The 14,177-nt window shown below is 44.7% G+C and overlaps 1 protein-coding gene across 1 annotated transcript; it reads left to right on the forward strand.

Moving 5' to 3' along the window:
* On the forward strand, window positions 1–8,011 carry LOC311244937 (large ribosomal subunit protein uL3). The gene is made up of 10 exons (XM_084334644.1): window positions 1–18; window positions 344–536; window positions 2,819–2,987; window positions 3,369–3,504; window positions 3,740–3,926; window positions 4,069–4,229; window positions 6,289–6,390; window positions 6,479–6,574; window positions 7,448–7,567; window positions 7,891–8,011. The coding sequence occupies exons 1-10, from the start codon at window positions 16–18 to the stop codon at window positions 7,933–7,935; spliced, it is 1,212 nt and encodes a 403-aa protein (XP_084190770.1). The 5' UTR covers window positions 1–15; the 3' UTR covers window positions 7,936–8,011.
* Window positions 8,012–14,177: the final 6,166 nt, after the last annotated feature.

Below are 14,177 nucleotides of genomic sequence, written 5' to 3' on the forward strand. Positions count from 1 at the left end.
CGGATCCGAGACAAAATGGTGAGCATACGTGTTAGATTAATAAAGACGGTACTTGAAATGGCCACGCTGTCTGAGTCCTTATATGAAACACCACCTAAGCTTTACCACACATACGACATCATTGTGGGAAGACCGATGGCCAGAATCTGTTTGTTAAGGAAAATAAAGTAATTTGAAGTTGAAGGACAACAGTCCGCTCTCTACCATGAGGGCTCAAACTACCGAGTGTTGCGTTGTCTCTAGCCTACTTGACTGACCTCCTATCATCACAGTGGCTGCTGAATAGCGATGAGCTTTTCCATGATGACTAATGGGTTCATTTGAACAATTGTCTCGTCTACAGTCTCACCGTAAGTTTTCGGCTCCGCGCCACGGGTCCCTGGGCTTTCTGCCCCGCAAGAGGTGTCGTCATCACCGCGGTAAGGTGAAGAGCTTCCCCAAGGACGACCCCAGCAAGCCCGTGCACCTCACTGCCTTCCTCGGCTACAAGGCTGGCATGACCCACATTGTCCGTGAGGTCGACAGACCTGGATCAAGTGAGTAATGACTTATAAGATTTGGTCCCCCCGGGTGCATCGTTTGACTGCTCCCTAGTGGTTTAATATCATATGGGTAAAATGCTAAGAATAATTCCACCGTGGGGATTGAGTTACACGTTAGACTGCAATATTTGGATTTGATGCACATGATAAAATGAGCTGAACAATGCATACCTTATTGGCCAATTAGGATCCAAAGTGCAATATCTAAATCGCTCGAGGACTATAGACCACTACACTGGCAGGTTAGCTCAGTTGGTTAGAGCATCGTGCCAATAACTCGAAGGTCGCGGGTTCGATACCCGTACCAGCCAATGATTTTCCTGATGAATTGAAAATGGGGGACCCTGATGTAAACAAGACGAAAGTCTTTCTCTGGTCTGCATCCCCTTAACAATTGTGTGTATTGAGCTGTACTGTATTGTACCCATTCTGCAATCTGTTAATAAAGTTTTCAATCAAACTTCCGCGTTACATTGAAATCTGGGAGGAGATTGCGGGGGGGGGGGGGGGTCAAATGAATGAATGTGGATGAGAGCCTTGACATTAAGTGATTGCAGATACGGCTGTGGTGGTGCTAGAAAGACCCTCACCACCCCAATAACAGCCTGTTTCAGCTGCTGAGGTCAGGCAGACGCCTGCAAATCCCAGCTACTAGGACAGAGCGGCTTAGGCTCAGCTTCTTCCCCCAGGCCATCAGAGCCATGAACAATGTACATTGAGTGCTCAGAACATTGAACTGTCCACACACAAGCACACATGAACACACACACGACACGCACACTGTGCACGCTCACACACGAGCAGCCACTTAACACTTTAACATGAGCGGGCACACACTCATGTCGCACACACGCACACTTATGGCCAAAGGAAAGGACACTTTAAATTAGAATAACAGGAACAGTGTATTGCACTACCAAAGCTAACTAGCATGTCACACATGCGCTGTAAATAACTATGTACAGATACCGAGATGTCACTCCATGTTACCTGCTACCTGTTACTGCACAATGTTGTTTCTTCTTTTGATTCTATTATATGTACCACTGTATTGCACATCGTTGCGGGCAAGACCACCCGCATTTCATTGTATACCTGTATGCCGTGACAATTAAAACTCTTGACTTGAGAGACATGATCGAATAGACTTGTATGCGCCCGAGTCTCCTGAACACGGCGCGAGACATTCCTAATCGATCAGAACTAAATTGGCAGCGAAAAATACCGTTTTTAAGCATCGATTTCCCCATGCGCAGATTGGCCACGGAGTGTGACACAACGCACATCCACCTGGAATGTTCCATTAGAGGGGGTGTTGTGTTGTGAGAATGATAAGATAGAATTAAATATACAGAAGTCTACACTAAGTGTAATATTGCAGTGTTGTGCATTTATAATCAGTAGCTTAGGTCTAGCAGTTGCTGGTATAGACTAGTAATGTTGATTTTCAGTCTATGACATTTTTTTGCCTATACCAGCACCTGCTAGGATAGGCTGTTATTAGCCTACTATGTAGCCTAAGCTACTGATTATAAATGCACAACACTGCAATATTACACTTAGTGTAGACTTCTGTATATTTAATATTTAATTCTATCTTATCATTCTCACAACACAACACCCCCTCTAATGGAACATTCCAGGTGGATGTGCGTTGTGTCACACTCCGTGGCCAATCTGCGCATGGGGAAATCGATGCTTAAAAACGGTATTTTTCGCTGCCAATTTAGTTCTGATCGATTAGGAATGTCTCACGCCGTGTTCAGGAGACTCAGGCGCATACAAGTCTATTCGATCATGTCTCCCGCACCCCCACAGCCGTATCTGCAATGTCAAGGATCTCATCCACATTCATTCATTTGACCCCCCCCCCCGCAATCTCCTCCCCGATTTCAGAATCCCCGAAGTGTTGCGGTGGTCTATTGTCAATACTTATTGTTGCAGGGATGATTTGTTCTATCGCATTCTACAGGCTTGTGTTGTATTTCAGTACACAAAACGATGCTTTTCAGTAAAAATGAGAAGTGGCAACAAAAATGCCCTCTAATATTGACTCGTATCACAATGGGTTTTGGATATTGTTTTCCAACTACTGGATGTCACTTGGACATGGTGTTCTGCCTATGATGAGACACTCGACGGGCGGACATATTGGGTTTATAGCCCTTGCTGAATGTCGAGCACTGAGCGCAGTTTACCTTAATCTATTGTATGTAAACTTGGATGGTTTGACATGGAGAGCCTCAAGCATAACCTGTTAACTGTCTCCTCTGCAGAGGTGAACAAGAAGGAAGTGGTGGAGGCCGTCACCATTGTGGAGACTCCTCCCATGATCGTGGTCGGTGTTGTAGGCTACGTCATGACCCCCCGTGGCCTGCGCTCCTTCAAGACTATCTTCGCAGAGCACGTCAGTGATGAGTGCAAGCGACGCTTCTACAAGAACTGGTGAGACTTGTGTTCTGAAATTGCCTTGAATGAGTGACATTCTACTATATTAGTTTAGTTGGAAGCATGATGTTTAACTGCTCGGTTGCTGTCATGTGTTTTACTGAGCACGTTTTAACATTACGATGGCCCCTGGTCGCAGCTCCGCTCGGGTACCTCGTGTCCTGATGAGCTCCGGGCTCCTCTGGCCGGTGGAAAGGGCTTCTTAGAAACCGTGCCATGAGCCGAACCCCCCCTGTACAAGCCGCTGTTGCCCCCCCTTGTATGAGGACTGGGCACGCCGCTGAGCGCTGTGTCCTTCCGCTGGCCCTCCGGGGTTATGAAGGGCCTGTGCCAACCTGTGTTTTGTACCCTGCTATCGCGCTGCATGCATGCTCACAGGTACAAGTCCAAGAAGAAGGCCTTCACAAAGTACTGCAAGAAATGGCAGGATGATGAAGGCAAGAAGCAGCTTGAGAAGGACTTTGCTTCCATGAAGAAGTACTGCCAGGTCATCCGCATTCTCGCCCACACTCAGGTGAGCATTTTGGGACCCCAAACCCCCCCCCCTCTGTCATCGGTGTAACTTATTTCTACTTGTATTGTCGGTGACGAGACCATGGAACACTGCACCAGGCATGGTGTCCGATACGCATGAGGATTGTTTCCAGCTGCCTTCCTTCTGAGACTACACAAACTACCTAATCACTTAAGTTGTGTGTTCATCTCCGTTGCAAGCCTGCTCATTGCCGACTTGTGTCCCACGCCTACAGATGCGCCTGTTGCCCCTGGCGCAGAAGAAGGCTCACCTGATGGAGGTGCAGCTGAATGGAGGCACCATCGGTGACAAAGTGGACTGGGTCCGTGAGAAGCTGGAGCAGGCCGTGCCCATCACCAACGTCTTCACCCAGGACGAGATGATCGACGTCATCGGAGTCACCAAGGGTCACGGGTACAAGGGTACGCTTTGAATTGTAAACTTTGAACTAGTTTTCACACATGGATGTACTTTTTGTGTGAGATGCCAGAGGTTGTAGCCAGAACCTTATGCATGTGCCTCACTGTAGTTTAATCCTTTTGGTTCCGTTTGTTTTGTTTTTAGGTGTCACCAGCCGTTGGCACACAAAGAAGCTTCCCCGTAAGACTCATCGTGGTCTGCGTAAGGTGGCCTGTATCGGAGCCTGGCATCCTGCCCGTGTGGCCTTCTCTGTGGCCCGTGCTGGTCAGAAAGGCTACCACCACCGCACAGAAATCAACAAGAAGGTATGTAGTTGGAGCACGGCTTGAGGGTTATCGACACTGATTATCCAATAGTGCTAAAGATGTAATTTGGTCAACGGTAGTTCAGTAGAAACTGCGCAAGGCCAACTAGGAACATCTGGATTTCTGGCCCTTATACGTTGTAAAACTGGCACCTTCCGTCAGGTATTTATAGCGGCAAATCATTTGATTGTGCTTTCTCACATGTCCTTATAGAATAGTACCGTACTTTTGGGACTATAAGCCGCAGCTTTTTCGACCCTGCGGCTTATATAACGGTGCGGCTAATTTATGGATTTTTACAGCTAACTGGGCGCATACTCTCAGCTCTGTGACCGTCAGATCAGACTCCTAAATCTGCTGCAGCAGTGCACGCCTTTCCCCTCCTCCGCCTCACATAACCACGTCAACAAAAACCATTACGGCAAGAGGAGTGCATGAGCAGCTCGGAGCTCCTCTTTCAACATAACTGAAGCATTAAACAAAATTACCCAGTCAACGAACTATTCACTTTAGTTTATTAATACATGAGGCGTTGTCTAATGTTATCTAGCTGCTGATGGCTCCTGATATCATCAGTTTGGATTTCGCAGGTGCTGGCTAACTGGCTATCGTTATGAGAGCTAACGTTGCTAACTACTGTACCCGGCGCTGGGCTATCGTTATGAGAGCTAACGTTGCTACCTACTGTACCCGGCGCTGCTAACTGGCTCTATCGTTATGAGAGCTAACGTTGCTACCTACTGTACCCGGTGCTGGCTAACTGGCTATCGTTCCTGTTTAAACAAATGTTAATAAATGGGAGCTTCCTCAAACGGCCATCTCTTTCCCGACAATCCCCTCTGCACGAACCCTTACATAATATGGTAATTAAACATTAAAACACCTGCAGCTTATAGTCCAGTGCGGCTTATATATGTACACATCATTCAATCTAGCTGCTGCGGTTTATAGTGCGAAAAGTACGGGTATATGTTAAGAAGCTTAATAAAACAGAAATGCATGCATAAATGTGCATTTTTCACATGTATTCCTTACAGCAAAACCTGCAGAATACAATGGCCATTTACAGTTTCCTTGCACATGGCATGGCAGTCTTGTGAGAATTGTAGCTGAATGCCTTCCCAACATTAGCCGTAGGAGTCTTTGCTTCGGTCGTCCTCACGCACTGATCGTAACCTGGCTCATCATCAGTGTGAGCTTGGGTTCCATTCCAGTGCTACAGCAAAGTCCATATAGGCAGGGGAGCATTGGGCTTTTGTGCTCGCTCCCTGTTCACTATCTGGGAACATCGTCCCTCTGCCAACTCGTGTACGGGAATTGTAATGGAAGATGGTGGCATTTACATTGTAAATGAAATGTGTTAAGATATGGTTTGATGACTAAGTTATCCCTAAATTTGGAAAAACGAAATGTATGATATTTACTTCGAAAGGAAAGGGACAATGTGGCATTATGTATTTGACAGAGTATCGGAGTTAAAATGTTTGGGTGTTATGTTGGATGAGAAATTGACATGGAAGCCACATATAATAATGTACACATAAAAAAGAAGGTAGCAAAGTGTTTTTGTTTTGAACAAGGCGATGAATGTGCTTGATTATATTGTTCACTCATCCTACCAGATATGAGTTGGTGTGGGGTAACGCGTATGAAACCAACATAAAGCCATTTATATTACAGGAGAGAGCAGTAAGAATAGTTCAATGTAGATTCAAGAGAACATGCCGATAAATCCAGGCTATTGAAACTTAGAGTTAGCTGAAATACAGACTTTATTAGTTTTTGTTTAGAGCATTACCAGCAAATATAGAGGTTGTTCGTTCCCTGTCCAGATGACTGCAGAAGGAAATTCAATTTTAAGCACCATTTGCACACACAACCTTAAAACAAAGGTGCCACCTCAGTTATAGGTATCAAACTGGAACTCTTACTATTCCTTTATAATTAACTACAGTAGTAACTTTGCGCAAGGCTAACTAGGAACTTTTGGATTTCCGGCCTGTAGTTGTAAAACTTGATGCATTCTGTCAGGTGTATTTACAGTCTCTCCACCTCACAGATCTACAAGATCGGCCTGGGCTACCACACCAAGGAGGGGAAGCTTGTGAAGAACAACGCTGCTACAGAGTACGACCTGTCAAACAAGAGCATCAACCCCCTGGTGAGTGGTGCTCTGGTGTCTCTGCCATTTAATTTCTGTCTTTCAGCAGCAATGTGAACCTTAATTCTCTCCTCCTCTCCCTCCCCAGGGTGGCTTTGTACATTATGGAGACGTGACCAACGACTTTGTCATGATTAGGGGATGCGTGATTGGGACCAAGAAGAGAGTGCTTACTCTGCGCAAGGTGTGTTGCTAAATGATTATTTTGAAAGACAATTTTACTTCTGCCCTTGAGAGTTTTTAGTACAACCTCTGTCACTCCGACACTGGCCATTATAGCTTTTCTAAATGGTGCAGCTGCACAAGTTGACCATTTGGGAGTTGAGTGCTTCAAATGGTTTGTCCTAGTCTAATTTCTTTTTATAAAGCACCACAGCGGCAAATCATGTATGGTGCTTATATAATAGTGTACGTTAAGAAGCTTAATAAAATGGAAAAGCATGAATTTATTTTTCACATGAGTTCCTTACAGCACAACCTGCAGAATACAATGGCCATTTACAGTTTCCTTGCATATGGCAGTGTTGTGAATTGTAGCTGAATGCCTTCCCAACATTAGCCGTAGGAGTCTTTGCTTCTGTCGTCCTCATGCACTGATCGTAACCTGGCTCATCATCAGTGTGAGCTTGGGTTCCATTCCAGTGCTACAGCAAATTCCATATAGGCAGGGGAGCATTGGGCTTTTGTGCTCGCTCCCTGTTCACTATCTGGGAACATCGTCCCTCTGCCAACTCGTGTACTGGAAGATGGTGGCATATCACTAATTTGCAGTTTCCTTGCACATGGCAGTGTTGTGAGAATTGTAGTGGGCAGAAAGTGTTGTAGAACAATGTGTTTTTGAATCCTTCAAATAAACGGGACTGCAGAATTTTCAGCTTCCTAGCATTGAGCAGTTTCTGTGATAAAATTATGCTACAATTCCTTTATAATGACAGTCTTAGGGCCCAATAAAATGGATGTGTATACACCCATTACAGCAGCTACATATTGGACTGAATAATTTGAATTGTGCCCCTTTTTAAACTAGTGTTGACCAGAAATGCGTTTTTCCCCTCAGTCACTGCTGGTGCAGACGAGCCGCCGTGCCCTAGAGAAGATCGACCTAAAGTTCATCGACACCACTTCCAAGTTCGGCCACGGCCGCTTCCAGACGTTGGAGGAAAAGAAGGCTTTCATGGTAAGATGTGTGCAGATGGAACTTGACGCCATCAAAATGCACATTTCTTGTCGTCCCTGTAATATTGGTACAATGAATGCCTTCCCAACATTAGCCATAAGAGTCCTTTACTACTGTTGTCATCCCGCACTGATCGTAATCGGGCTCATCATCAGTGTGAGCTTGGGTTCCATTCCAGTGCTACAGCAAATTCCATATAGGCAGGGGAGCATTGGGCTTTTGTGCTCGCTCCCTGTTCACTATCTGGGAACATCTTCCCTCTGTCAACTCGTGTAATGGCAGAATGTGGCATATCACTCATCTTTCTTTTTGCCTTTCCACAGGGACCACTCAAGAAGGACCGCGTTGCCAAGGAGGAGACTGCTTGAAGTCTCTTTCCTCAAGCTCCGTCTGTAGTGTCGTGATTTATTTATTTATTTTAATAAAGGACCAAATACAAAAACACGTTTCCGTCTTTGTTTCTTTTGGCTTCCTGCTGACAAACTGTCTTTATGGATTCGTTGATGGGGAAATAATTGGCTTAAGTTTGTCATGGAGTGCTTGCAAGCAACTTGGATAATGGATTAAGTCAATTGACTTTGAATTAAAAACCTCACTTGTGTCTGACAGAATGTACTGATTGTCCCTGAGGCGCTGCTGGAACGGTATGATACACTTGGGCCAGTCACCACTGACCTTGTAGATTTACCTGAGTCGGCATGTTTAGGAACCTTCAAACGACTGCTTGGTCAATGAATTCAGCAGCAGAGGTTAATTGACACAGTGCAGTTGCTGAAGGCACTTTGAAAGAGGATTCTGGTCTGATCTTTACCCATGTCTTACAATGGTGTGAATACAAAAAGGAGCTAATGAAAATGGGATACATTGCTCTATTGTAAGGGAAATTGCCTTAAACAAAGTGTATAATTTCCTAGTTTATGGCGCCCGCTGCTTCCTTAGAACCTGTATGAACTGATCTGACTTCATACCGAAAGCGGCCATCTACGCAGAACTGATGGACAGCCAGTCATTGAGTTGACTGACTACATGTCCTTGGGACAAGCATCTATTGACAGATTCAGAACTCAACCAGCCTCTGCAGTAATTAAGCCCCAAGCACTGGCTCTGACTCTTCGCTACTCTAACTTTCACCTCTTCAGCAGGTAAGAGGAACTGGGAGGGCCTCCAGGGCCATTTGGTGTCCCTCAAGAGAATTCTGCATAATATTCCGCACTCTGCAAAAAAGGGATTTTCAAGATCCCACGGACCCTTATTTCCCATTAACCTAAAAGTATTGGGAGCTTGAACAATTGTACTGTACAAAGCGGCATTTTAAGATTTTCCCTTTTCCCCCAAGCAAAGCGGTTCTCGTCACTTGAGGTGGGGTTCCCAAATGTTTCAGGCCAGGACCCAGAAAATAAGGCGTCAGAGAGCCGCGGCCCAATGCACATTGTCAGGTTTTTATTTTTTTTTTGCCATCGACCCATTTTTTTAAAGCCAAATATCACTTCAATCCTATTAAGTTAGTTTTCATTTATATGTGCTATTTATGAGAGGGCTAACTTGTTGCAAAATAATAATAGCCTCATTAAAATACTGTTTTCAGCGGCGTTTTATGTGCATTCGTTGAAATAAGTAGATTTTTCATTTTTATTAAGTGAATATAAAACCATATAGTCACATTTTAGTATAGAATTTTTAGAATACAACTAGAAACACTGTCCTGGCCTGCTTCTAAGTTCAGTGGCCTAAAAAAAATATATATATATATTTGATTTGTTTTTTGGAAATCATCTCGCGGCCTGCTCGCGGCCCACCTTTTGGGTCGCGACCCCGACTTTGGGAACCACTGGTCCAGAGGACGGGAGAATAACCTTAATGCCGATATTCATTTAAGCTTTACATCACCCCCCCCTGAAACGTGATTGTGCAGTGACTGCCTGTTCCTGGGAGGTGTAGAGGCGGGCCTGGCTGGAGTGTAGCAGGATGGAACTCTATCACTGGTGTGTGCATTGCATGTGTGTACTGTGTGTGTGAGGGGGTGTCCTGGCCCGGCAGACTGGCTCAGAGTCAGCACTGGGCTTCCCTGCAGAGTGAGGGAGCTGGCTGTGTGGAGCTACAGGTGACAGGCTGTCGGGGAGGCGTGTATCCTTTCCGCAACGGAATTCGTTTTCCGGGTTCCTCTGATTGGCCGCGATCTCACGTGACCCGCCCCCCTATCCACCGCTGCCGCGCGCGGCAGAGCGAGCAGCCGCAGACTCGCTCGCTTCCTCAATTTATACGCATGGAAGTATTGACTGAATGAATGAATGAGAACTTTATTTAACAGATTGCAGAATGGGTACAATACAGTACGGCAATACACACAATTGTTAAGGGGATGCAGACCTGAGAAGGACGTTTGTCTTGTTTACATCAGGGTCCCCCATTTTCAATTCATATAGAACGACTACTGGAATATGTTGTGCCTTTACACATATGTTGGATTATGTAATTGGTTTGTCATGACAAACAAATAAAATATCGCATCGCCGGCTGTCTCTGGCTTGCTCCAGCGGACACCAGAGCTCAGCCCGTGGCGAGAATGTGCTGCCGCGAGCGGCATCGCTGAGCTCTGGCTCTGACTACATGCAGTCACACTAGCCAGCGGGTAAATCGCGATTTTTTAATTTGTTTGTCATGACAAACCAATTACATAATCCAACATGTGTAAAGGCACAACATATTCCAGTTAACGGTATATTTTTTTTAATGATTTGTTACGGTGTAGTCGTTCTATATGAATTGAAAATGGGGGACCCTGATGTAAACAAGACAAACGTCTTTCTCAGGTCTGCATCCCCTTAACAATTGTGTGTATTGAGCCGTACTGTATTGTACCCATTCTGCAATCTGTTAAATAAAGTTTTCATTCATTCATTCATTCAGTCAATACTTCCATGCGTATAAATTGAGGAAGGAAGCGAGTCCGCGGCCGCGAGCGGCAGAGCAGAGCGGTGGATAGGGGAGCGGGTCACGTGGGGGTCGCGGCCAATCAGAGGAACCCGGAAACCGAATTCCGTTGTGGAAAGGATACACGCGTCGGGCGTACCACACACTCAGGATCATTATTACACATGGATAGAGGCCACAGGCTCCACTACTACTGGACCAAAGGTGTCTGTCTCCCCCCCCCTCTTTTTCTCTCTCTTTCTCTGTCACTATCTTTTCTCTCTGTGCCTCTGTCACACTTTCTCTCACTCTCTTTTGCTCTCTCTGCCTTTCCCTCATCTCGCTCTCTCTCTCTCTCTGGCTCTCCCTTTCTTTCTGTGTCAGCTTCTGACCAGGGGTTTGTATGATAAATGACGGGAGCTCTCACACTGTAATATACTGATACCACAGCAGGAATGAAAGCCAAGTCACAAATCATGAGGTCCTGCTAGGCCAGAGTCTGAGATGTGGGCGGGCTTTCGGGTCGTTTTGATGAAAAACGAGGCAAATGTGTTTTATTTCACCTGCCTGTCAACACACACAAGTATGTGTACATGTTTTTTTCTTTTTACCGTGATTCATTTGCATCCACAACAGTGGCACGTCCCGAGAAAAATCTATAGCGCTTCAAAATGTATTGTAACACTAATGGAGAGACGACGACAGGCCGCAAAGGCAATAGCCCTGAGACCGAGGAAAGGACAGCCAATCTGAAGGCCTTATAGTCTTTGCTCGAGTCTGCCAGACTGCAGCTCCCCCGCACCCCTGCACTGTGGCATCAGTATTCCAAACCCGTCCATGGACATAGCGTTCCTTGAGCCGACAGGGGCGCGTCTACATTAAAGGCAGCCCAAGAGTGCTTCCGCATTCGCCTGATTGGCCCCGGTAACGCACGCAATGCGCATTTTCTTTTTTGCCACTGCCTAATCGCCATTCAGCTGTCGCCTGTACATTGTAACGTTAACACAGCCCAGCTGTCAACTGTAACGTTATGTTATTTCGGGCATTCATAACGTTATTTCGCGCAACTGTACATTGTAACGTTAACACAGCCCAGCTGTCAACTGTACTTTGTAACGTTATGTTATTTCGGGCGTTTTATTCATAACAAACATTGACGCGATTCCGCCAACACATATGTAATATTAATAGGTTTTGCTATGCATAGAATAACAGAACAGATTGACAGGTGGTGACAAAGCACTGGGCATTTATTTAAAAAACATACATACCCTAAGGTGAGAGCTGTCTGCTCTAATAGACACACACACACACAGACACACACACACTGCAAGAATACATTGATACAATGACCATAATCTTGTCGTACTTGGATCAGCTATTAATCAGCTATTAATCTCAAATCTACACATGGGTATATTATAGAGATGCCCATCTGTTATTCAGATTGTCTCATACAGGGTCATCATGCTATTGCAGTGGCCATACTGTACCCTTTGTGTAAAAAAATAAAACATGTTCTGCATATATTACCATCTTTCACAGGCTTCAGTGGGCGAAGATCAAGGTAATGGAATAAGGGGTTAAATATTGCTCCAGAAGTCGAACCACAAAAGTCTCAGTTTTACAACGATGCCCGAAATAACATAACGTTACAATGTACAGGCGACAGCTGGGCTGTGTTAACGTTAAAACGCCCGAAATAACATAACGTTACAATGTACAGTTGACAGCTGGGCTGTGTTAACGTTACAATGTACAGTTTCTGACAGCTGGGCTCGCGAAATAACGTTATGGCGTTATGAGTGAATCGGGTCCTCGTTTGGATAAATATGTATTCCATTTCCGCGAGTGGCGAAAAAAAAATGCGCATTGCGTGCATTACCGGGGCCAATCAGGCGAATGCGGAAGCACTCTTGGGCTGCCTTTAATATAGACGTGGCCTGGCCTGCTTCTAATGGTGCGTTCACGTTAGGTGGGAAGAAGCGGACGAACCAGATGACATCTCGTTGCTACAACTAGGAAGCATTCACGCGTTGAACTCGAGGAAACGCCCACATCCAAGATGGCGATCGTAAATTACTGCTAACCTATTGCTACAAGTCGTTAGCAAGTTACTTTAAAATCAACTGTAGACGAACAGCAGCAAGTATAGCTAGTTTTTCATATGAAGAGTACAGCAGTATGATTGTATTATTCTGATTATGTGATCAAAGTGATCATTTTGATTTGTATTTACCTTGTATTGATTGCCGACATCGCCGTCAAGCTTGCTGCCATGATGGTTGATACTTCCGCATTTCGGGACGCGAAGTGGGAGATATCGGGGTCTATAAAAAACTCCCATATGACCTAGTAGGAATTACCACTAGGAGGCTGACGTGAATGGTTTTTCCCAGTCGGAAGCTGGTTCTTCCGCTTCTTCCCACCTAACGTGAACGCACCATAAGTTCAGTGGCCTGACTGCAAAAAAAACTTTTTTTTTTTGCTTTTTTGTAAATGTTTTCAAGTACCACCAGCAGTACCACCACGTACCACGAGTGGTACGCGTACCACAGTTTGAGAACCACTGCTGTAATATATATATATATATATATAATACATGTTGAACGATGCTTCCCTTATAGCCTCTGCTTCACATCACCCTTCCTGTAATATATATATAATATATGTGACCGAGCCCAGCAGTTCGTGGCACAAGTCTCCCTCTGTCATTTTTCATATTTTTACAGATTATGAAAGTACAGAATGTAAGCTTGAAGAAGATATGCTTATTTGAATCTAGTTAAACCTCATGTCTCAGAGCAGAGAAAAACTGAAAAGATCCAATCTAAAGTTTGTCTGCATTTTTAACACTTTGGCAGTCAGGTATATTAGGTGTCACAAACTGCCTTTTTTTAAACAAAGGTTTTTATTATTTAGAGATACTATAACTGTTAGCTGTTACAGACAGTAAATATCTTCTTAAAGGGGAACTATTTTACTATTTCTTTCACTATTTGGGCACTTTTACACAATTCCTGTGAGTCTATGGAACACCTCTGTAATATATATATATTTTTTTTATTCATTGTTTTGTATTTCTAATCAAGTCCTCAAAAACAGCATTTTTCTACCTCAAGATCTCGAGCCGTTTTGAGGCTGGGCTCCAACCACTGTGTGCAGCTCATCATGTACCTCGCCATTATCATGCAGCGGTGTCTTTCTGACATCACAAATCATCACATTTTCAAATGACTCAGTTCAGTGAGGGTGAATATTGTGAGAGGAGAATTGGAAGAATGCGCCAATATGAGAATTAGAGACATAGATCATATTAATATAAGTTCACATAGCTAGGAAACAATGCTAAACACTCAAAAAGGCCATTTATAAGATAGTTCCCCTTTAAACATTCAAACTGTGATAATATGGAAAATTCATTTTCTCGCAATCTGACTTCCAGACATGAGTCTCTTGCCGCTGGGCCCGGTCACATAGTCAACTACACCTCCAACAGTAGTTGAGAAGTGAACCAGTGTTGGATGCTTGATGCACAAGCAGATGTTATATAGGCCATAGATATATATCACTAGATGACTCACCCGCGCTGCTGGCCAACGGAGACCGACGTTGACGTTGCCACATCTTGGAGCACGCCCACTCATAACATGCACGTCTATGGTGCATGTACTATTGAAATAACCATAGCTTGCTAAAT

Source organism: Notolepis coatsorum (assembly GCF_963971535.1).
Source record: "Notolepis coatsorum genome assembly, chromosome: 18".
In the NCBI taxonomy this organism is placed as follows: Eukaryota; Metazoa; Chordata; class Actinopteri; order Aulopiformes; family Paralepididae; genus Notolepis; species Notolepis coatsorum.